Source organism: Taudactylus pleione, unplaced genomic scaffold (assembly GCF_031769625.1).
Source record: "Taudactylus pleione unplaced genomic scaffold, aTauple2 ptg001928l, whole genome shotgun sequence".
In the NCBI taxonomy this organism is placed as follows: Eukaryota; Metazoa; Chordata; class Amphibia; order Anura; family Myobatrachidae; genus Taudactylus; species Taudactylus pleione.
The window spans coordinates 366,521-391,246 of record NW_028286325.1 but is presented as its reverse complement, the minus strand read 5'-3'; the positions used below and the strand labels follow the sequence as shown (position 1 = coordinate 391,246).

Genomic DNA, 24,726 nt, shown 5'->3' with positions numbered 1-24,726 from the left:
TGGCCCCATGTGTGTGGCTTGTAAGGGGTGGGGGGGAGAGGGGCTTTGGGCTTGTGGTCACATGAATAGGATAGGTTACATAACAGTCTGTATACAGGGCACACAGTGACATTGGTGAGATAGGTGTGGCACCATGTGTGTGGCTGGTAAGGGGTGGGGGGGAGAGGGGCTTTGGGCCTGCGGTCACATGAATAGGATAGGTTACATAGCAGTCTGTACACAGGGCACACAGTGACATTGGTGGGTGTAGGTTCTGGTGTGACCAGTCTGTATAGCGCTGATGCTCACGTGGGCCCCTAAGGAAAGTAATACAACTATAACGACTCCTATAAAAACAAATGTTGGCAGAAGCAATTTCATCGCGGGCAACAGATAGTTTTATATAATTAGGTTCTGGAATGTTTAAAGCAATTAATAAAATTGGCACCTGCATACAAACTGCAGCACTAAATCCAATTTATGCCGACGTGGTTCTGTTTTATTACAACTTGAGCGATATGAGATGATATAATAATAAAATCTAAATCTATTTTAATGTGAGTTTCTGCAGCAGAGGTGGAGGAGTCTGCCTGTCTGTAGATCTTACAGTTCCAGGTTTCTGTACCTTTAAGTAAATCAAAATCTGATTGGTTTATCCCTGCAGAGTACTGTAAGGGTTAAGTGACGTGGCTGGTGCCTCACCTGGGGGTAACCTGAGTGATGTCACAGGGGTGCAGGATCCGGCACGTGGTGAAGGTGAATGTGGAGCTTGTGTGGCACAGACACTTTCCTGGGTTTATGGCTGTAATAATACAAATCATCAGTTATTGCTACAGAATATAGTACAATATACACACAGGTATGTAATATAGACAGACGGACACATTATCACACCAAAAAGCCCCAAACAAAGGGAAAGACAATTGTATAACACATATCTGAGGGCACAAAGGGTTACAGCCAAGTGACGGAAATGTGCCAGAGGCTCTATGTACACGGTGATGGGTGACACAGACCTAGTAACAAGGTGACGGCCATTAATGTGACACAGCACAATCTATGTATAATACACACAGTTCTGCCAAACACAATATACACAGGATTAGGAGCAGCGACACAAACAGGCAACAAAACAGCCGCAGACATTTCCGGTTACTAACCAGAGGCTCTATGTACACGGTGATGGGTGACACAGACCTAGTAACAAGGTGACGGTCAGTAACGTGACACAGCACAATCTATGTATAATACACACAGTTCTGCCAAACACAATATACACAGGATTAGGAGCAGCGACACAAACAGGCAACAAAACAGCCGCAGACATTTCCGGTTACTAACCAGAGGCTCTATGTACACGGTGATGGGTGACACAGACCTAGTAACAAGGTGACGGCCATTAATGTGACACAGCACAATCTATGTATAATACACACAGTTCTGCCAAACACAATATACACAGGATTAGGAGCAGCGACACAAACAGGCAACAAAACAGCCGCAGACATATCCGGTTACTAACCAGAGGCTCTATGTACACGGTGATGGGTGACACAGACCTAGTAACAAGGTGACGGTCAGTAACGTGACACAGCACAATTTATGTATGCCGCAGACATTTCCGGTTACTAACCAGAAGTCGGAGCTGGTGACACCGTAACTGGCGGCAGAAAGATATTTAATGCGGCCTTTGGCTCTTCATCTTCAGCTCTCTCCTGTACTTTAAAGGTTATCCCTCCCTCATCATCCTCCTCCTCTTCCTCTTCATCCTCCTCCAGATCACACAAGTGGTATTCCGCATCCTCAGGGAGAGGCTTAAAGCCTTTGGTCATTACTCCAGGACGGGGATCCAATATGGTGCCCAGGTTAGGCTGTGCCAGCTGCTGCCATTGGTGAAGAGTCTGAGAACCTAAACAGTTTACATGAGAGATTATATTAAAGTCATCATTATATTTATTAATATACTCAAACCGCCCAAATTCCAAGGTCTCAACAGGGGGCGAGGCTGCAGGAAAATGAGAACGTGGCCACACCCCCTGGTGGGTGTTGTATGCCGCATGCTGTGGAGACCCCTATGTACGGTAATACATCACCTCCAACAGTCTCCCCCATGTGGCTGAGGAATAGATCATGCACAGACATGGTAATACTGGGGGTGCTCTATCACCTATGTACGGTAATACATCACCTCCAACAGTCTCCCCCATGTGGCTGAGGAATAGATCATGCACAGACATGGTAATACTGGGGGTGCTCTATCCCCTATGTACGGTAATACATCACCTCCAACAGTCTCCCCCATGTGGCTGAGGAATAGATTATGCACAGACATGGGAATACTGGGGGTGCTCTATCACCTATATACGGTAATACATCACCTCCTACAGTCTCCCCCATGTGGCTGAGGGATAGATTATGCACAGACATGGTAATACTGGGGGTGCTCCATCACCTATGTACGGTAATACATCACCTCCAACAGTCTCCCCCATGTGGCTGAGGAATAGATCATGCACAGACATGGTAATACTGGGGGTGCTCTATCACCTATGTACGGTAATACATCACCTCCAACAGTCTCCCCCATGTGGCTGAGGAATAGATCATGCACAGACATAGTAATACTGGGGGTGCTCTATCACCTATGTACGGTAATACATCACCTCCAACAGTCTCCCCCATGTGGCTGAGGGATAGATCATGTACAGACATGGTAATACTGGGGGTGCTCTATCACCTATGTACGGTAATACATCACCTCCAACACTCTCCCCCATGTGGCTGAGGGATAGATCATGTACAGACATGGTAATACTGGGGGTGCTCTATCACCTATGTACGGTAATACATCACCTCCAACAGTCTCCTCCATGTGGCTGAGGAATAGATCATGCACAGACATGGTAATACTGGGGGTGCTCCATCACCTATGTACGGTAACACAACACCTCCAACAGTCTCCCCCATGTGGCTGAGGGATAGATCATGCACAGACATGGTAATACTGGGGGTGCTCTATCACCTATGTACGGTAATACATCACCTCCAACAGTCTCCCCCATGTGGCTGAGGATTAGATCATGCACAGACATGGTAATACTGGGGGTGCTCTATCACCTATGTACGGTAATACATCACCTCCAACAGTCTCCCCCATGTGGCTGAGTATTAGATCATGCACAGACATGGTAATACTGGGGTGCTCTATCACCTATGTATGGTAATACATCACCTCCAACACTCTCCCCCATGTAGCTGAGGGATAGATCATGCACAGACATGGTAATACTGGAGGTGCTCTATCACCTATGTACGGTAATACATCACCTCCAACAGTCTCCCCCATGTAGCTGAGGGATAGATCATGCACAGACATGGTAATACCGGGGGTGCTCTATCACCTATGTACGGTAATACATCACCTCCAACAGTCTCCCCCATGTGGCTGAGGATTAGATCATGCACAGACATGGTAATACTGGGGGTGCTCTATCACCTATGTACGGTAATACATCACCTCCAACAGTCTCCCCCATGTGGCTGAGGAATAGATCATGCACAGACATGGTAATACCGGGGGTGCTCTATCACCTATGTACGGTAATACATCACCTCCAACAGTCTCCCCCATGTGGCTGAGGATTAGATCATGCACAGACATGGTAATACTGGGGGTGCTCTATCACCTATGTACGGTAATACATCATCTCCAACAGTCTCCCCCATGTGGCTGAGGGATAGATCATGCAGACATGGTAATACTGGGGGTGCTCTATTACCTATGTACGGTAATACATCACCTCCAACAGTCTCCCCCATGTGGCTGAGGAATAGATCATGCACATACATGGTAATACTGGGGGTGCTCTATCACCTATGTACGGTAATACATCACCTCCTACAGTCTCCCCCATGTGGCTGAGGAATAGATCATGCACAGACATGGTAATACTGGGGGTGCTCTATCCCCTATGTACGGTAATACATCACCTCCAACAGTCTCCCCCATGTGGCTGAGGAATAGATTATGCACAGACATGGGAATACTGGGGGTGCTCTATCACCTATATACGGTAATACATCACCTCCTACAGTCTCCCCCATGTGGCTGAGGGATAGATTATGCACAGACATGGTAATACTGGGGGTGCTCCATCACCTATGTACGGTAATACATCACCTCCTACAGTCTCCCCCATGTGGCTGAGGAATAGATCATGCACAGACATGGTAATACTGGGGGTGCTCTATCCCCTATGTACGGTAACACATCACCTCCTACAGTCTCCCCCATGTGGCTGAGGGATAGATTATGCACAGACATGGTAATACTGGGGGTGCTCTATCACCTATGTACGGTAACACAACACCTCCTACAGTCTCCCCCATGTGGCTGAGGAATAGATCATGCACAGACATGGTAATACTGGGGGTGCTCTATCCCCTATGTACGGTAACACATCACCTCCAACAGTCTCCCCCATGTGGCTGAGGAATAGATCATGCACAGACATGGTAATACTGGGGGTGCTCTATCACCTATGTACGGTAATACATCACCTCCAACAGTCTCCCCCATGTGGCTGAGTATTAGATCATGCACAGACATGGTAATACTGGGGGTGCTCCATCACCTATGTACGGTAATACATCACCTCCAACAGTCTCCCCCATGTAGCTGAGGAATAGATCATGCACAGACATGGTAATACTGGGGGTGCTCCATCACCTATGTACGGTAATACATAACCTCCAACAGTCTCCCCCATGTGGCTGAGTATTAGATCATGCACAGACATGGTAATACTGGGGGTGCTCCATCACCTATGTACGGTAATACATCACCTCCAACAGTCTCCCCCATGTGGCTGAGGAATAGATCATGCACAGACATGGTAATACTGGGGGTGCTCCATCACCTATATACGGTAATACATCACCTCCAACAGTCTCCCCCATGTGGCTGAGGGATAGATCATGCACAGACATAGTAATACTGGGGGTGCTCTATCACCTCCAACAGTCTCCCCCATGTGGCTGAGGAATAGATCATGCACAGACATGGTAATACTGGGGGTGCTCTATCACCTATGTACGGTAATACATCACCTCCAACAGTCTCCCCCATGTAGCTGAGGAATAGATCATGCACAGACATGGTAATACTGGGGGTGCTCTATCACCTATGTACGGTAATACATCACCTCCAACAGTCTCCCCCATAAGGCTGAGGAATAGATCATGCACAGACATGGTAATACTGGGGGTGCTCTATCACCTATGTACGGTAATACATCACCTCCAACAGTCTCCCCCATGTGGCTGAGGGATAGATCATGCACAGACATGGTAATACTGGGGGTGCTCTATCACCTATGTACGGTAATACATCACCTCCAACAGTCTCCCCCATGTGGCTGAGGATTAGCTCATGCACAGACATGGTAATACTGGGGGTGCTCTATCACCTCCAACAGTCTCCCCCATGTGGCTGAGGAATAGATCATGCACAGACATGGTAATACTGGGGGTGCTCTATCACCTATGTACGGTAATACATCACCTCCAACAGTCTCCCCCATGTGGCTGAGGATTAGATCATGCACAGACATGGTAATACTGGGGGTGCTCTATCACCTATGTACGGTAATACATCACCTCCAACAGTCTCCCCCATGTAGCTGAGGAATAGATCATGCACAGACATGGTAATACTGGGGGTGCTCCATCACCTATGTACGGTAATACATCACCTCCTACAGTCTCCCCCATGTAGCTGAGGAATAGATCATGCACAGACATGGTAATACTGGGGGTGCTCTATCACCTATGTACGGTAATACATCACCTCCAACAGTCTCCCCCATGTGGCTGAGGAATAGATCATGCACAGACATGGTAATACTGGGGGTGCTCTATCACCTATGTACGGTAATACATCACCTCCAACAGTCTCCCCCATGTAGCTGAGGAATAGATCATGCACAGACATGGTAATACTGGGGGTGCTCTATCACCTATGTACGGTAATACATCACCTCCAACAGTCTCCCCCATGTGGCTGAGGGATAGATCATGCACAGACATGGTAATACTGGGGGTGCTCTATTACCTATATACGGTAATACATCACCTCCAACAGTCTCCCCCATGTGGCTGAGGGATAGATCATGCACAGACATAGTAATACTGGGGGTGCTCTATCACCTCCAACAGTCTCCCCCATGTGGCTGAGGAATAGATCATGCACAGACATGGTAATACTGGGGGTGCTCTATCACCTATGTACGGTAATACATCACCTCCAACAGTCTCCCCCATATGGCTGAGGAATAGATCATGCACAGACATGGTAATACTGGGGGTGCTCTATCACGGATTTAGCTGGAATCAGGGTACATACAGACACAGGTAGTGGCTCCTGGTAACATGGATTTACACATACTTTCCATAAAGAAACAATGGTTAGATTCCCCATTTGCATAAATATAATTAGCTCCGCAATATACAATGAGGTATCCAAACACAGTATGGATCCAGATAAATGATCTCAGGGGACCATTGTCAGGCAGACGGCAATGGTGACAGTAGGGGCCTGGACGAGCGGCTAGAGGCGGATGGCGAGATCTGGTGGATTTGGCACTTTGTGTGGTAAATGCCGCCAGTGTTCACACACAATGTACTGTACATATACTGTATACATACACAATGGCCAATATAACGTATTCAAAGCTGTATGTAGACACCGTTTGCACTTTTGGTCTACGCGCAGGAGCATAATTTTGCGTTGCGCGTATTTTATCACAGGCAACTCGGACTCGCGTTTCTCTGCGATGATGGGGCCGGGTTGGTGGATGATGGTTGGATAGAGCGTGTATCTGTGGCAAGGAGGCATGTACACGTGGCTAAAGTACAGTAAGAGGACGATGTCATTGCGTCCAAACTGCCTACGAAAAGACGCGTCTGCCTGTAGGGATCAGACTGCATGCTGCTGACGGCGGACACAGCGCTGCCTCTGATTGGACTAAAGTGACTAAAACATACATAAAAACCATTAATGCAAATAGAGAAAACTGCAGCACCTGTGCCTAGAAATGAACGTGCTGCACTGAATACCACTGTAGCTGTACACATAGAAATTATTCTTCATGATCCGGTGGGGGAAAAAATAGACACCGGTTATGTACCCCGCCTATTCCACCTTATGTACAGGACTACGCCTCTATATGACCAGGATTGTGCCATGTGGCGCTCTATGTACTAATTCCCCAATGTGCGGCTCTGCAGCACCTTATGTACAGGACTATGCTTCTATATGACCAGGATTGTGCCATGTGGCGCTCTATGTACTAATTCCCCAATCCACGGCTCTGCAGCACCTTATGTACAGGACTACGCCTCTATATGACCAGGATTGTGCCATGTGGCGCTCTATGTACTAATTCCCCAATGTGCGGCTCTGCAGCACCTTATGTACAGGACTACGCTTCTATATGACCAGGATTGTGCCATGTGGCGCTCTATGTACTAATTCCCCAATGTGCGGCTCTGCAGCACCTTATGTACAGGACTACGCTTCTATATGACCAGGATTGTGCCATGTGGCGCTCTATGTACTAATTCCCCAATGTGCGGCTCTGCAGCACCTTATGTACAGGACTACGCTTCTATATGACCAGGATTGTGCCATGTGGCGCTCTATGTACTAATTCCCCAATCCACGGCTCTGCAGCACCTTATGTACAGGACTACGCCTCTATATGACCAGGATTGTGCCATGTGGCGCTCTATGTGCTAATTCCCGAATGTGCGGCTCTGCAGCACCTTATGTACAGGACTACGCTTCTATATGACCAGGATTGTGCCATGTGGCGCTCTATGTACTAATTCCCCAACCCACGGCTCTGCAGCACCGTATGTACAGGACTACGCTTCTATATGACCAGGATTGTGCCATGTGGCGCTCTATGTACTAATTCCCCAATCCACGGCTCTGCAGCACCTTATGTACAGGACTGCGCTTCTATATGACCAGGATTGTGCCATGTGGCGCTCTATGTACTAATTCCCCAATCCACGGCTCTGCAGCACCTTATGTACGGACCACGCTTCTATATGACCAGGATTGTGCCATGTGGCGCTCTATGTATTAATTCCCCAATCCACGGCTCTGCAGCACCTTATGTACAGGACTATGCTTCTATATGACCAGGATTGTGCCATGTGGCGCTCTATGTACTAATTCCTCAATGTGCGGCTCTGCAGCACCTTATGTACAGGACTACGCTTCTATATGACCAGGATTGTGCCATGTGGCGCTCTATGTACTAATTCCCCAATGTGCGGCTCTGCAGCACCTTATGTACAGGACTACGCTTCTATATGACCAGGATTGTGCCATGTGGCGCTTTATGTACTAATTCCCCAATCCGCGGCTCTGCAGCACCTTATGTACAGGACTACGCTTCTATATGACCAGGATTGTGCCATGTGGCGCTCTATGTACTAATTCCCCAATCCACGGCTCTGCAGCACCTTATGTACAGGACTACGCTTCTATATGACCAGGATTGTGCCATGTGGCGCTCTATGTACTAATTCCCCAATGTGCGGCTCTACAGCACCTTATGTACAGGACTACGCTTCTATATGACCAGGATTGTGCCATGTGGTGCTCTATGTACTAATTCCCCAATCCACGGCTCTGCAGCACCTTATAAATAAGTTACAGCTCTAAAGTTTTACCTTCATGCAATCAACATTTAATGTTCATTCACTGACCTTCCAGGGGCTTAACAATCTGCAGCTTCTCTGGTAAGAGACTGCGGAGGGAACTGGAGGTAGCGGATGAGTCGGTCAAGTCGGAGAAGTGCGTTGCCGTGGAGAGGACACTTCCGGCCGGAGTGCTGCAGCCACTATGGTCTCTCTCATCCTCCAGGAGCTTCAGTCTCCGCTCACACTCTTCCCTGAAGAACTGCGTCTCGCTTAGGTAGTTCTGGCGCCGGAGGTGGAGTCTGTGCAGAGCAGTCTGCAGATTATGGTCTCCTGGGGTTCTCGCCATTGATGGCTCTCTGAATAGGAATATGGCGGAGAACGTTACACTTGGCAAACAGAGGAATGAAAAGGATCTACATGCGGCCTGGTATTGCCTAGTGTAAGCAGGATCACCAAGGACACGTTTATTAGTCTCAGTGTACTGTACACTTACTACCTTAGTATAGAGAAGGTGTGTGATGCCACTACCCCTCTCCCATTGGCACTTACATGCAGCCTCTGTGTACTGTACACTTACTACCTTAGTATAGAGAAGGTGTGATGCCGCTACCCCACTCCCATTGGCACTTATATGCAGCCTCTGTGTACTGTACACTTACTACCTTAGTATAGAGAAGGTGTGTGATGCCGCTACCCCACTCCCATTGGCACTTACATGCAGCCTCGGTGTACTGTACACTTACCACCTTAGTATAGAGAAGGTGTGTGATGCCACTACCCCACTCCCACTCCCATTGCCACTTACATGCAGCCTCTGTGTACTGTACACTTACTACCTTAGTATAGAGAAGGTGTGTGATGCCGCTACCCCACTCCCATTGGCACTTACATGCAGCCTTGGTGAACTGTACACTTACCACCTTAGTATAGAGAAGGTGTGTGATGCCGCTACCCCACTCCCATTGGCACTTACATGCAGCCTCGGTGTACTGTATACTTACTACCTTAGGATAGAGAAGGTGTGTGATGCCGCTACCCCACTCCCATTGGCACTTACAACCTTAGAATAGAGAAGGTGTGTGATGCCGCTACCCCACTTCCATTGGCACTTACATGCAGCCTCTGTGTACTGTACACTTACTACCTTAGTATAGAGAAGGTGTGTGATGCCGCCACCCCACTACCAATGGCACTTACATGCAGCCTCTGTGTACTGTACACTTACTACCTTAGTATAGAGAAGGTGTTTGATGCCGCTACCATGCTCCCATTGGCACTTACATGCAGCCTGTGTGTACTGTACACTTACTACCTTAGTATAGAGAAGGTGTGTGATGCCACTACCATGCTCCCATTGGCACTTACATGCAGCCTGTGTGTACTGTACACTTACTACCTTAGTATAGAGAAGTGGCGTGATGCCGCCACCCCACTACCATTGGCACTTACATGCAGCCTCTGTGTACTGTACACTTACTACCTTAGTATAGAGAAGTGGCGTGATGCAGCCACCCCACTACCATTGGCACTTACATGCAGCCTCTGTGTACTGTACACTTACTACCTTAGTAGAGAGAAGGTGTGTGATGCCACTACCCCACTCCCATTGGCACTTACATGCAGCCTCGGTGTACTGTACACTTACTACCTTAGTATAGAGAAGGTGTGTGATGCCGCTACCCCACTCCCACTGGCACTTACATGCAGCCTCTGTGTACTGTACACTTACTACCTTAGTATAGCGAAGGTGTGTGATGCCACTACCCCACTTCCATTGGCATTTATATGCAGCCTCTGTGTACTGTACACTTACTACCTTAGTATAGAGAAGGTGTGTGATGCCGCTACCCCACTCCCATTGGCACTTACATGCAACCTCGGTGTACTGTACACTTACTACCTTAGCATAGAGAAGGTGTGTGATGCTGCTACCCCACTCCCATTGGCACTTACATGCAGCCTCTGTGTACTGTACACTTACTACCTTAGCATAGAGAAGGTGTGTGATGCCGCTACCCCACTCCCATTGGCACTTACATGCAGCCTCTGTGTACTGTACACTTACTACCTTAGCATAGAGAAGGTGTGTGATGCCGCTACACCACTCTCATTGGCACTTACATGCAGCCTCTGTGTACTGTACACTTACTACCTTAGTATAGAGAAGGTGTGTGATGCCGCTACCCCACTCCCATTGGCACTTATATGCAGCCTCTGTGTACTGTACACTTACTACCTTAGCATAGAGAAGGTGAGTGATGCCGCTACCCCACTCCCATTGGCACTTACATGCAGCCTCTGTGTACTGTACACTTACAACCTTAGAATAGAGAAGGTGTGTGATGCCACTACCCCACTCCCATTGGCACTTACATGCAGCCTCTGTGTACTGTACACTTACTACCTTAGTATAGAGAAGGTGTTTGATGCCGCTACCATGCTCCCATTGGCACTTACATGCAGCCTGTGTGTACTGTACACTTACTACCTTAGTATAGAGAAGGTGTTTGATGCCGCTACCATGCTCCCATTGGCACTTACATGCAGCCTGTGTGTACTGTACACTTACTACCTTAGTATAGAGAAGTGGCGTGATGCCGCCACCCCACTACCATTGGCACTTACATGCAGCCTCTGTGTACTGTACACTTACTACCTTAGTATAGAGAAGTGGCGTGATGCAGCCACCCCACTACCATTGGCACTTACATGCAGCCTCTGTGTACTGTACACTTACTACCTTAGTATAGAGAAGGTGTGTGATGCCACTACCCCACTCCCATTGGCACTTACATGCAGCCTCGGTGTACTGTACACTTACTACCTTAGTATAGAGAAGGTGTGTGATGCCGCTACCCCACTCCCACTGGCACTTACATGCAGCCTCTGTGTACTGTACACTTACCACCTTAGTATAGCGAAGGTGTGTGATGCCACTACCCCACTTCCATTGGCATTTATATGCAGCCTCGGTGTACTGTACACTTACTACCTTAGTATAGAGAAGTTGTGTGATGCCGCTACCGCACTCCCATTGGCACTTACATGCAGCCTCTGTGTACTGTACACTTACTACCTTAGCATAGAGAAGGTGTGTGATGCCGCTACCCCACTCCCATTGGCACTTACATGCAGCCTCTGTGTACTGTACACTTACTACCTTAGTATAGAGGTGTTTGATGCCGCTACCATGCTCCCATTGGCACTTACATGCAGCCTGTGTGTACTGTACACTTACTACCTTAGTATAGAGAAGTGGCGTGATGCCGCCACCCCACTACCATTGGCACTTACATGCAGCCTCTGTGTACTGTACACTTACTACCTTAGTATAGAGAAGTGGCGTGATGCAGCCACCCCACTACCATTGGCACTTACATGCAGCCTCTGTGTACTGTACACTTACTACCTTAGTATAGAGAAGGTGTGTGATGCCACTACCCCACTCCCATTGGCACTTACATGCAGCCTCGGTGTACTGTACACTTACTACCTTAGTATAGAGAAGGTGTTTGATGCCGCTACCATGCTCCCATTGGCACTTACATGCAGCCTCTGTGTACTGTACACTTACTACCTTAGTATAGCGAAGGTGTGTGATGCCACTACCCCACTTCCATTGGCATTTATATGCAGCCTCGGTGTACTGTACACTTACTACCTTAGTATAGAGAAGGTGTGTGATGCCGCTACCCCACTCCCATTGGCACTTACATGCAGCCTCGGTGTACTGTACACTTACTACCTTAGCATAGAGAAGGTGTGTGATGCCGCTACCCCACTCCCATTGGCACTTACATGCAGCCTCTGTGTACTGTACACTTACTACCTTAGCATAGAGAAGGTGTGTGATGCCGCTACCCCACTCCCATTGGCACTTACATGCAGCCTGTGTGTACTGTACACTTACTACCTTAGTATAGAGAAGGTGTGTGATGCCGCTACCCCACTCCCATTGGCACTTACATGCAGCCTCGGTGTACTGTACACTTACCACCTTAGCATAGAGAAGGTGTGTGATGCCGTTACCCCACTCTCATTGGCACTTACATGCAGCCTTGGTGTACTGTACACTTACCACCTTAGCATAGAGAAGGTGTGTGATGCCGCTACCCCACTCCCATTGGCACTTACATGCAGCCTCTGTGTACTGTACACTTACTACCTTAGCATAGAGAAGATGTGTGATGCCGCTACACCACTCTCATTGGCACTTACATGCAGCCTCTGTGTACTGTACACTTACTACCTTAGTATAGAGAAGGTGTGTGATGCCGCTACCCCACTCCCATTGGCACTTATATGCAGCCTCTGTGTACTGTACACTTACTACCTTAGCATAGAGAAGGTGAGTGATGCCGCTACCCCACTCCCATTGGCACTTACATGCAGCCTCTGTGTACTGTACACTTACTACCTTAGAATAGAGAAGGTGTGTGATGCCACTACCCCACTCCCATTGGCACTTACATGCAGCCTCTGTGTACTGTACACTTACTACCTTAGCATAGAGAAGGTGTGTGATGCCGCTACACCACTCTCATTGGCACTTACATGCAGCCTCTGTGTACTGTACACTTACTACCTTAGTATAGAGGTGTGTGATGCCACTACCCCACTCCCATTGGCACTTACATGCAGCCTCTGTGTACTGTACACTTACTACCATAGTATAGAGAAGGTGTGTGATGCCGCTACCCCACTCCCATTGGCACTTATATGCAGCCTCGGTGTACTGTACACTTACCACCTTAGCATAGAGAAGGTGTGTGATGCCGCTACCCCACTCCCATTGGCACTTACATGCAGCCTGTGTGTACTGTACACTTACTACCTTAGTATAGAGAAGGTGTGTGATGCCGCTACCCCACTCCCATTGGCACTTACATGCAGCCTCGGTGTACTGTACACTTACCACCTTAGCATAGAGAAGGTGTGTGATGCCGTTACCCCACTCTCATTGGCACTTACATGCAGCCTTGGTGTACTGTACACTTACCACCTTAGCATAGAGAAGGTGTGTGATGCCGCTACCCCACTCCCATTGGCACTTACATGCAGCCTCTGTGTACTGTACACTTACCACCTTAGCATAGAGAAGGTGTGTGATGCCGCTACCCCACTCCCATTGGCACTTACATGCAGCCTCTCTTCCCCAAGTCTTCCGTAATGGAGCAGACGCCAGGATTCTTCTGCTCGGTCTTCGTCCCGGATTCATGTGGCAGAGCCGTCATCACCACGCCAGAGCAGTTAGAGCCAGGTATAGGCAGAGAATGTGGGATGGAAGAAGATCGGGAACAGAGTTCATTTGCGACCTTCACGGTATCAAACACCCGGTTTGGATGCCTTCTAGGGGAGGGTAAAAGATTAGACCATTAGCTTAGTGCACAGTGGTCAGAATGAATGGCAGCATCTGCTATGGGGGGAGGTGCATCGAGTCTTGGAAAGAGATCTAGTGGAGAAGTTGCCCAAAGAACCTTATCAGCGTCTAACTGTCATTTCATAGACTGTGCTGGATAAATGCCAGAAGCTGATTGGTTGCCATGTTCAACTTCTCCACTGTATCCCTCTCCAAGGCTTATACCTTATATAAGTCAGTTTCAAATACATGAAAATGAGGATTGTCTTTAGGAAAGAGTCCGTTGTATATTGATTTTCGGCTATAAATTGGATACATGTGGAATACGACAGGCAGCGATTATGCATTCATCAACCAAACCCTCCAAGATGATAATGCTGCAGTTAAATGACCACTTATCTCATTTAAAGCCACAGTCTTCCCAGCTCACACCGCTGCATATTTACATATCACACCAGGGGTATCTCAGGTACATGTGTAACATGCGTCAGTGACTGTGCCTCTCAGGTACATGTGTAACATGCGTCAGTGACTGTGCCTCTCAGGTACATGTGTAACATACATCAGTGACTGTGCCTCTCAGGTACATGTGTAACATGCGTCAGTGACTGTGCCTCTCAGGTACATGTGTAACATACATCAGTGACTGTGCCTCTCAGGTACATGTGTAACATACATCAGTGACTGTGCCTCTCAGGTACATGTGTAACATACATCAGTGACTGTGCCTCTCAGGTACATGTGTAACATACATCAGTGACTGTGCCTCTCAGGTACATATGTAACATGCGTCAGTGACTGTGCCTCTCAAGTACATGTGTTACATGCGTCAGTGACTGTGCCTCTCAGGTACATGTGTTACATGCGTCAGTGACTGTGCCTCTCAGGTACATGTGTAACATGCGTCAGTGACTGTGCCTCTCAGGTACATGTGTAACATGCGTCAGTGACTGTGCCTCTCAGGTACATGTGTACCATGCATCAGTGACTGTGCCTCTCAGGTACATGTGTAACATGCGTCAGTGACTGTGCCTCTCAGGTACATGTGTAACATGCGTCAGTGACTGTGCCTCTCAGGTACATGTGTAACATGTGTAAGTGACTGTGCCTCTCAGGTACATGTGTAAAATGCGTCAGAGACTGTGCCTCTCAGGTACATGTATTATGCGTCAGTGACTGTGCCTCTCAGGTACATGTGTAACATGCGTCAGTAACTGTGCCTCTCAGGTACATGTATTATGCATCTGTGATTGTTATCTTAGGTACATGTGTATCATGCGTCAGTGACTGTGCCTCTCGGGTACATGTGTTACATGCATCAGTTACTGTGTCTTTCAGGTACATGTGTTACATGCGTCAGTGACTGTGCCTCTCAGGTACATGTGTAACATGCGTCAGTGACTGTGCCTCTCAGGTACATGTGTAACATGCGTCAGTGACTGTGCCTCTCAGGTACATGTGTAACATGCGTCAGTGACTGTGCCTCTCAGGTACATGTGTAACATGTGTAAGTGACTGTACCTCTCAGGTACATGTGTAAAATGCGTCAGTGACTGTGCCTCTCAGGTACATGTATTATGCGTCAGTGACTGTGCCTCTCAGGTACATATGTAACATACATCAGTGACTGTGCCTCTCAGGTACATGTGTAACATGCGTCAGTAACTGTGCCTCTCAGGTACATGTATTATGCATCTGTGATTGTTATCTTAGGTACATGTGTATCATGCGTCAGTGACTGTGCCTCTCGGGTACATGTGTAACATGCGTCAGTGACTGTGCCTCTCATGTACATGTGTAACATGCGTCAGTGACTGTGCCTCTCAGGTACATTTGTTACATGCGTCAGTGACTGTGCCTCTCAGGTACATGTGTAACATGCGTCAGTGACTGTGCCTCTCAGGTACATGTGTAACATGCGTCAGTGACTGTGCCTCTCAGGTACATGTGTAACATGCGTCAGTGACTGTGCATCTCAGGTACATGTGTAACATGCGTCAGTGACTGTGCCTCTCATGTACATGTGTAACATGCGTCAGTGACTGTGCCTCTCAGGTACATGTGTATCATGCGTCAGTGACTGTGCCTCTCGGGTACATGTGTAACATGCGTCAGTGACTGTGCCTCTCAGGTGCATGTGTAACATGCGTCCGTGACTATGCATCTCAGGTACATGTATTATGCGTCTGTGATTGTTATCTCAGGTACATGTGTAACATACATCAGTGACTGTGCCTCTCAGGTACATGTGTAACATGCATCAGTGACTGTGCCTCTCAGGTGCATGTGTAACATGCGTCAGTGACTATGCATCTCAGGTACATGTATTATGCGTCTGTGATTGTTATCTCAGGTACATGTGTAACATACGTCAGTGACTATGCATCTCAGGTACATGTATTATGCGTCTGTGATTGTTATCTCAGGTACATGTGTAACATACGTCAGTGACTGTGCCTCTCAGGTACATGTATTATGCGTCTGTGATTGTTATCTTAGGTACATGTGTAACATGCGTCAGTGACTATGCATCTCAGGTACATGTATTATGCGTCTGTGATTGTTATCTTAGGTACATGTGTAACATACGTCAGTGACTGTGCCTCTCAGGTACATGTATTATGCGTCTGTGATTGTTATCTTAGGTACATGTGTAACATGCGTCAGTGACTATGCATCTCAGGTACATGTATTATGCGTCTGTGATTGTTATCTTAGGTACATGTGTAACATGCGTCAGTGACTATGCATCTCAGGTACATGTATTATGCGTCTGTGATTGTTATCTTAGGTACATGTGTAACATGCATCAGTGACTGACAAGTATATAAACAGAGTCAAGGAAGCTACAAACGTAAAGTGTTGCTGAACTGTAGCGACGATAAAGTCTGGAACAGGGAGGTAGCAGCAGGCAGTATTGGGAGAGAAGAGTAACAACATTCCTATGGCAACAAATCACAACTTGCAGAGTGTAAGTAAAATGAATAGACACTATAGTAGCCGACATCACCTAGAACCTACAATGTACAGTGTGACACCTATGGCTTTCTGTGGCTGTCTGACTCAGGAATAGGTCAGGGACACTCTAATCTGAGCGTTCCTTACTTTCGCTCCTCGATGCTGGAATCGTCCTCTAGACTGAGCTCCCTCCGCATGGTGCCCTCAATCTCCGCAGCCAGGGAGTCCTGTACAGGGAACCAAACAGGTTTCTTTTATCTATTCTTTTGTTTTTATCAGCAATTTCTCAAGTATTGGTTTTTTTACTTGTGTTACTCACCACAGGGAAGACGCTGTATGACTGGGGCCTCCTCAGCAGTGCGGAGGGGCTTGCTTTACAGCGCAGCATTTTCAGCTCGTCCCGAGTCTCCTGCAGCATTCCCTGGCACTCTACATTGCGATCCTGTAACTCGTGAAGCTGCAGAAACAGTCACACATTGCACTTTATTGTTACAGAAGTAGATGATGTAACTGCTCCAGTATAAATGGGTCATCCCAGGATAAAGTCTTTGCTGGACACATATCCCTGAGGATGGCAGAGGAGCACAGCCGCAGGGAAATGTCACACATTGCACTTTATTGTTACAGAAGAAGATGATGTAACTGCTCCAGTATAAATGGGTCATCCCAGGATAAAGTCTTTGCTGGACACATATTCCCTGAGGATGGCAGAGGAGCACAGCCGCAGGGAAATGTCACCCATTGCACTTTATTGTTACAGAAGTAGATGATGTAACTGCTCCAGTATAAATGGGTCATCCCAGGATAAAGTCTTTGCTGGACACATTTCCCTGAGGATGACAGAGGAGCACAGCCGCAGGGAAATGTCACACATTGCACTTTATTGTTACAGAAGAAGATGATGTAACTGCTCCAGTATAAAAGGGTCATCCCAGGATAAAGTCTTTGCTGGACACATATCCCTGAGGATGGCAGAGGAGCACAGCCGCAGGGAAATGTCACCCATTGCACTTTATTGTTACAGAAGTAGATGATGTAACTGCTCCAGTATAAATGGGTCATCCCAGGATAAAGTCTTTGCTGGACACATTTCCCTGAGGATGACAGAGGAGCACAACCGCAGGGAAATGTCACACATTGCACTTTATTGTTACAGAAGAAGATGATGTAACTGCTCCAGTATAAAAGGGTCATCCCAGGATAAAGTCTTTGCTGGACACATATTCCCTGAGGATGACAGAGGAGCACAGCCGCAGGGAAATGTCACACATTGCACTTTATTGTTACAGAAGAAGATGATGTAACTGCTCCAGTATAAAAGGGTCATCCCAGGATAAAGTCTTTGCTGGACACATATTCCCTGAGGATGGCAGAGGAGCACAGCCGCAGGGAAATGTCACCCATTGCACTTTATTGTTACAGAAGTAGATGATGTAACTGCTCCAGTATAAATGGGTCATCCCAGGATAAAGTCTTTGCTGGACACATTTCCCTGAGGATGACAGAGGAGCACAGCCGCAGGGAAATGTCACACATTGCACTTTATTGTTACAGAAGTAGATGATGTAACTGCTCCAGTATAAATGGGTCATCCCAGGATAAAGTCTTTGCTGGACACATATTCCCTGAGGATGGCAGAGGAGCACAACCGCAGGGAAATGTCACACATTGCACTTTATTGTTACAGAAGAAGATGATGTAACTGCTCCAGTATAAAAGGGTCATCCCAGGATAAAGTCTTTGCTGGACACATATTCCCTGAGGATGGCAGAGGAGCACAGCCGCAGGGAAATGTCACACATTGCACTTTATTGTTACAGAAGTAGATGATGTAAGTTCTCCAGTATAAATGGGTCATCCCAGGATAAAGTCTTTGCTGGACACATATTCCTGAGGATGGCAGAGGAGCACAGCCGCAGGGAAATGTCACACATTGCACTTTATTGTTACAGAAGTAGATGATGTAACTGCTCCAGTATAAATGGGTCATCCCAGGATAAAGTCTTTGCTGGACACATTTCCCTGAGGATGGCAGAGGAGCACAGCCGCAGGGAAATGTCACACATTGCACTTTATTGCTACAGAAGTAGATGATGTAACGGCTCCAGTATAAATGGGCCATCCCAGGATAAAGTCTTTGCTGGACACATATTCCTGAGGATGGCAGAGAAGCACAGCCGCAGGGAAATGTCACACATTGCACTTTATTGTTACAAAAGTAGATGATGTAACTGCTCCAGTATAAATGGGTCATCCCAGGATAAAGTCTTTGCTGGACACATATCCCTGAGGATGGCAGAGGAGCACAGCCGCAGGGAAATGTCACACATTGCACTTTATTGTTACAGAAGTAGATGATGTAACGGCTCCAGTATAAATGGGCCATCCCAGGATAAAGTCTTTGCTGGACACATATCCCTGAGGATGGCAGAGGAGCACAGCCGCAGGGAAATGTCACACATTGCACTTTATTGTTACAAAAGTAGATGATGTAAGTTCTCCAGTATAAATGGGTCATCCCAGGATAAAGTCTTTGCTGGACACATATTCCTGAGGATGGCAGAGGAGCACAGCCGCAGGGAAATGTCACACATTGCACGTTGGCGAGAACACACAAAGCTATACATGGGGCATAGACGTTGGCGAGAACACACAAAGCTATACATGGGGCATAGACGTTGGCGAGAACACACAAAGCTATACATGGGGCATAGACGTTGGCGAGAACACACAAAGCTATACATGGGGCATAGACGTTGGCGAGAACACACAAAGCTACACAAGGGGCATAGACATTGGTGAGAACACACAAAGCTACACATGGGGCATAGACATTGGCGAGAACACACAAAGCTACACATGGGGCATAGACATTGGCGAGAACACACAAAGCTATACATGGGGTATAGACATTGGCGAGAACACACAGCGCTACACATGGGGTATAGACATTGGCGAGAACACACAAAGCTATACATGGGGTATAGACATTGGCGAGAACACACAAAGCTATACATGGGGCATAGACGTTGGCGAGAACACACAAAGCTACACATGGGGCATAGACGTTGGCGAGAACACACAAAGCTACACATGGGGCATAGACATTGGCGAGAACACACAAAGCTACACAAGGGGCATAGACATTGGTGAGAACACACAAAGCTATACATGGGGCATAGACGTTGGCGAGAACACACAAAGCTACACATGGGGCATAGACATTGGTGAGAACACACAAAGCTATACATGGGGTATAGATGTTGGCGAGAACACACAAAGCTACACAAGGGGTATAGACATTGGCGAGAACACACAGCGCTACACATGGGGTATAGACATTGGCGAGAACACACAAAGCTATACATGGGGTATAGACATTGGCGAGAACACACAGTGCTACACATGGGGTATAGACATTGGCGAGAACACACAAAGCTATACATGGGGCATAGACGTTGGCGAGAACACACAAAGCTACACAAGGGGTATAGACATTGGCGAGAACACACAGCGCTACACATGGGGTATAGACATTGGCGAGAACACACAAAGCTATACATGGGGTATAGACATTGGCGAGAACACACAGCGCTACACATGGGGTATAGACATTGGCGAGAACACACAGCGCTACACATGGGGTATAGACATTGGCGAGAACACACAAAGCTATACATGGGGCATAGACGTTGGCGAGAACACACAAAGCTACACAAGGGGTATAGACATTGGCGAGAACACACAGCGCTACACATGGGGTATAGACATTGGTTAGAACACACAAAGCTATACATGGGGTATAGACATTGGCGAGAACACACAGCGCTACACATGGGGTATAGACATTGGCGAGAACACACAGCGCTACACATGGGGTATAGACATTGGCGAGAACACACAAAGCTATACATGGGGTATAGACATTGGCGAGAACACACAAAAGCTATACATGGGGTATAGACATTGGCGAGAACACACAGCGCTACATATGGGGTATAGACATTGGCGAGAACACACAAAGCTATACATGGGGTATAGACATTGGCGAGAACACACAAAGCTACACAAGGGGCATAGACATTGGTGAGAACACACAGCACTACACAGGTCTTTCCTATTTACAGGCCTACGGGTATAAAAGAAGCATAAAATAAGTTGTTTCTTGATTGGGACATGAGATAAAGACATAATACACACACAAAGCTGCTACAGACGACTTACCTCATCCGTCAGTTGTCTCTGAGCCTCCTTGGACGCCTGTAAGTGAATTCTCAGCTCCTCTTTCTCTATTGTGCTCTATTCAGGACCAAAGGGTTAGAAAATTACATTTTTATAGTACAATTCATAACATGAAAATCTTTGTTAGCTCTGGGTGTCCTAAACCTCCCCGATTGTAATTTCTCCTCCCCCATTACATTATAATGGATTTATATTTCCCAGTCCCAAACATACACCAACCAGGGACACAGCACAGCACACACGGCACAAGTACTTCCCATATGGGTGTTAGGGGGGGGCAAAGCTGAAAACGCAGGAATCGTTTGAGGTGGTCCCACAGCAGTATATTTATCCTATACATATTATAGTATCAGGAGAGTACAGCAGTAATACAGACACTGCACTCTGATGTAACAGCTGGATAAGTACAGGGATAATCCCCATTACAGCAGTATATAAGTCCTATACATATTATAGTATCAGGAGAGTACAGCAGTAATACAGACACTACACTCTGATGTAGCAGCTGGATAAGTACAGGGATAATCCCTATTACAGCAGTATATTTATCCTATACATATTATAGTATCAGGAGAGTACAGCAGTAATACAGACACTGCACTCTGATGTAACAGCTGGATAAGTACAGGGATAATCCCCATTACAGCAGTATATTTATCCTATACATATTATAGTATCAGGAGAGTACTGCAGTAATACAGACACTGCACTCTGATGTAACAGCTGGATAAGTACAGGGATAATCCCCATTACAGCAGTATATTTATCCTATACATATTATAGTATCAGGAGAGTACAGCAGTAATACAGACACTGCACTCTGATGTAACAGCTGGATAAGTACAGGGATAATCCCCATTACAGCAGTATATTTATCCTATACATATTATAGTATCAGGAGAGTACTGCAGTAATACAGACACTGCACTCTGATGTAACAGCTGGATAAGTACAGGGATAATCCCCATTACAGCAGTATATTTATCCTATACATATTATAGTATCAGGAGAGTACAGCAGTAATACAGACACTGCACTCTGATGTAACAGCTGGATAAGTACAGGGATAATCCCCATTACAGCAGTATATTTATCCTATACATATTATAGTATCAGGAGAGTACTGCAGTAATACAGACACTACACTCTGATGTAACAGCTGGATAAGTACAGGGATAATCCCCATTACAGCAGTATATATATCCTATACATATTATAGTATCAGGAGAGTACTGCAATAATACAGACACTGCACTCTGATGTAACAGCTGGATAAGTACAGGGATAATCTCCATTACAGCAGTATATATATCCTATACATATTATAGTATCAGGAGAGTACTGCAGTAATACAGACACTGCACTCTGATGTAACAGCTGGATAAGTACAGGGATAATCTCCATTACAGCAGTATATATATCCTATACATATTATAGTATCAGGAGAGTACTGCAGTAATACAGACACTGCACTCTGATGTAACAGCTGGATAAATACAGGGATAATCTCCATTACAGCAGTATATATATCCTATACATATTATAGTATCAGGAGAGTACTGCAGTAATACAGACACTGCAATCTGATGTAACAGCTGGATAAGTACAGGGATAATCCCCATTACAGCAGTATATATGTCCTATACATATTATAGTATCAGGAGAGTACTGCAGTAATACAGACACTGCACTCTGATGTAACAGCTGGATAAGTACAGGGATAATCCCCATTACAGCAGTATATATGTCCTATACATATTATAGTATCAGGAGAGTACTGCAGTAATACAGACACTGCACTCTGATGTAACAGCTGGATAAGTACAGGGATAATCCCCATTACAGCAGTATATTTATCCTATACATATTATAGTATCAGGAGAGTACAGCAGTAATACAGACACTGCACTCTGATGTAACAGCTGGATAAATACAGGGATAATCCCCATTACAGCAGTATATATATCCTATACATATTATAGTATCAGGAGAGTACAGCAGTAATACAGACACTACACTCTGATGTAACAGCTGGATAAGTACAGGGATAATCCCCATTACAGCAGTATATATATCCTATACATATTATAGTATCAGGAGAGTACTGCAGTAATACAGACACTGCACTCTGATGTAACAGCTGGATAAGTACAGGGATAATCTCCATTACAGCAGTATATATATCCTATACATATTATAGTATCAGGAGAGTACTGCAATAATACAGACACTGCACTCTGATGTAACAGCTGGATAAGTACAGGGATAATCTCCATTACAGCAGTATATATATCCTATACATATTATAGTATCAGGAGAGTACTGCAGTAATACAGACACTGCACTCTGATGTAACAGCTGGATAAATACAGGGATAATCTCCATTACAGCAGTATATATATCCTATACATATTATAGTATCAGGAGAGTACTGCAGTAATACAGACACTGCAATCTGATGTAACAGCTGGATAAGTACAGGGATAATCCCCATTACAGCAGTATATATGTCCTATACATATTATAGTATCAGGAGAGTACTGCAGTAATACAGACACTGCACTCTGATGTAACAGCTGGATAAGTACAGGGATAATCCCCATTACAGCAGTATATATGTCCTATACATATTATAGTATCAGGAGAGTACTGCAGTAATACAGACACTGCACTCTGATGTAACAGCTGGATAAGTACAGGGATAATCCCCATTACAGCAGTATATATATCCTATACATATTATAGTATCAGGAGAGTACTGCAGTAATACAGACACTGCACTCTGATGTAACAGCTGGATAAGTACAGGGATAATCCCTATTACAGCAGTATATTTATCCTATACATATTATAGTATCAGGAGAGTACTGCAGTAATACAGACACTGCACTCTGATGTAACAGCTGGATAAGTACAGGGATAATCCCCATTACAGCAGTATATATATCCTATACATATTATAGTATCAGGAGAGTACTGCAGTAATACAGACACTGCACTCTGATGTAACAGCTGGATAAGTACAGGGATAATCTCCATTACAGCAGTATATAAGTCCTATACATATTATAGTATCAGGAGAGTACTGCAGTAATACAGACACTGCACTCTGATGTAGCAGCTGGATAAGTACAGGGATAATCTCCATTACAGCAGTATATAAGTCCTATACATATTATAGTATCAGGAGAGTACTGCAGTAATACAGACACTGCAATCTGATGTAACAGCTGGATAAGTACAGGGATAATCCCCATTACAGCAGTATATATATCCTATACATATTATAGTATCAGGAGAGTACAGCAGTAATACAGACACTGCACTCTGATGTAACAGCTGGATAAGTACAGGGATAATCCCCATTACAGCAGTATATTTATCCTATACATATTATAGTATCAGGAGAGTACTGCAGTAATACAGACACTGCACTCTGATGTAACAGCTGGATAAGTACAGGGATAATCCCC

At 46.1% G+C, this 24,726-nt stretch overlaps 1 protein-coding gene across 6 annotated transcripts in view; it reads right to left on the bottom strand.

Annotated features, from left to right (window-relative positions):
• Positions 1–24,726, bottom strand: part of TRAK2 (trafficking kinesin protein 2) — a 174,544-nt gene that overhangs the window by 4,994 nt on the left and 144,824 nt on the right. For all 6 annotated transcript variants that reach the window (XM_088465261.1, XM_088465265.1, XM_088465260.1 and 3 more), the window contains exons 9-15: positions 21,236–21,310; positions 17,331–17,468; positions 17,159–17,238; positions 13,834–14,043; positions 8,761–9,050; positions 1,613–1,888; positions 682–781 (exon numbers count right to left, since the gene is read on the bottom strand). In XM_088465261.1, the coding sequence (XP_088321387.1) occupies positions 682–781; positions 1,613–1,888; positions 8,761–9,050; positions 13,834–14,043; positions 17,159–17,238; positions 17,331–17,468; positions 21,236–21,310 (1,169 nt within the window). The remainder of the gene's footprint in view (positions 1–681; positions 782–1,612; positions 1,889–8,760; positions 9,051–13,833; positions 14,044–17,158; positions 17,239–17,330; positions 17,469–21,235; positions 21,311–24,726) is intronic.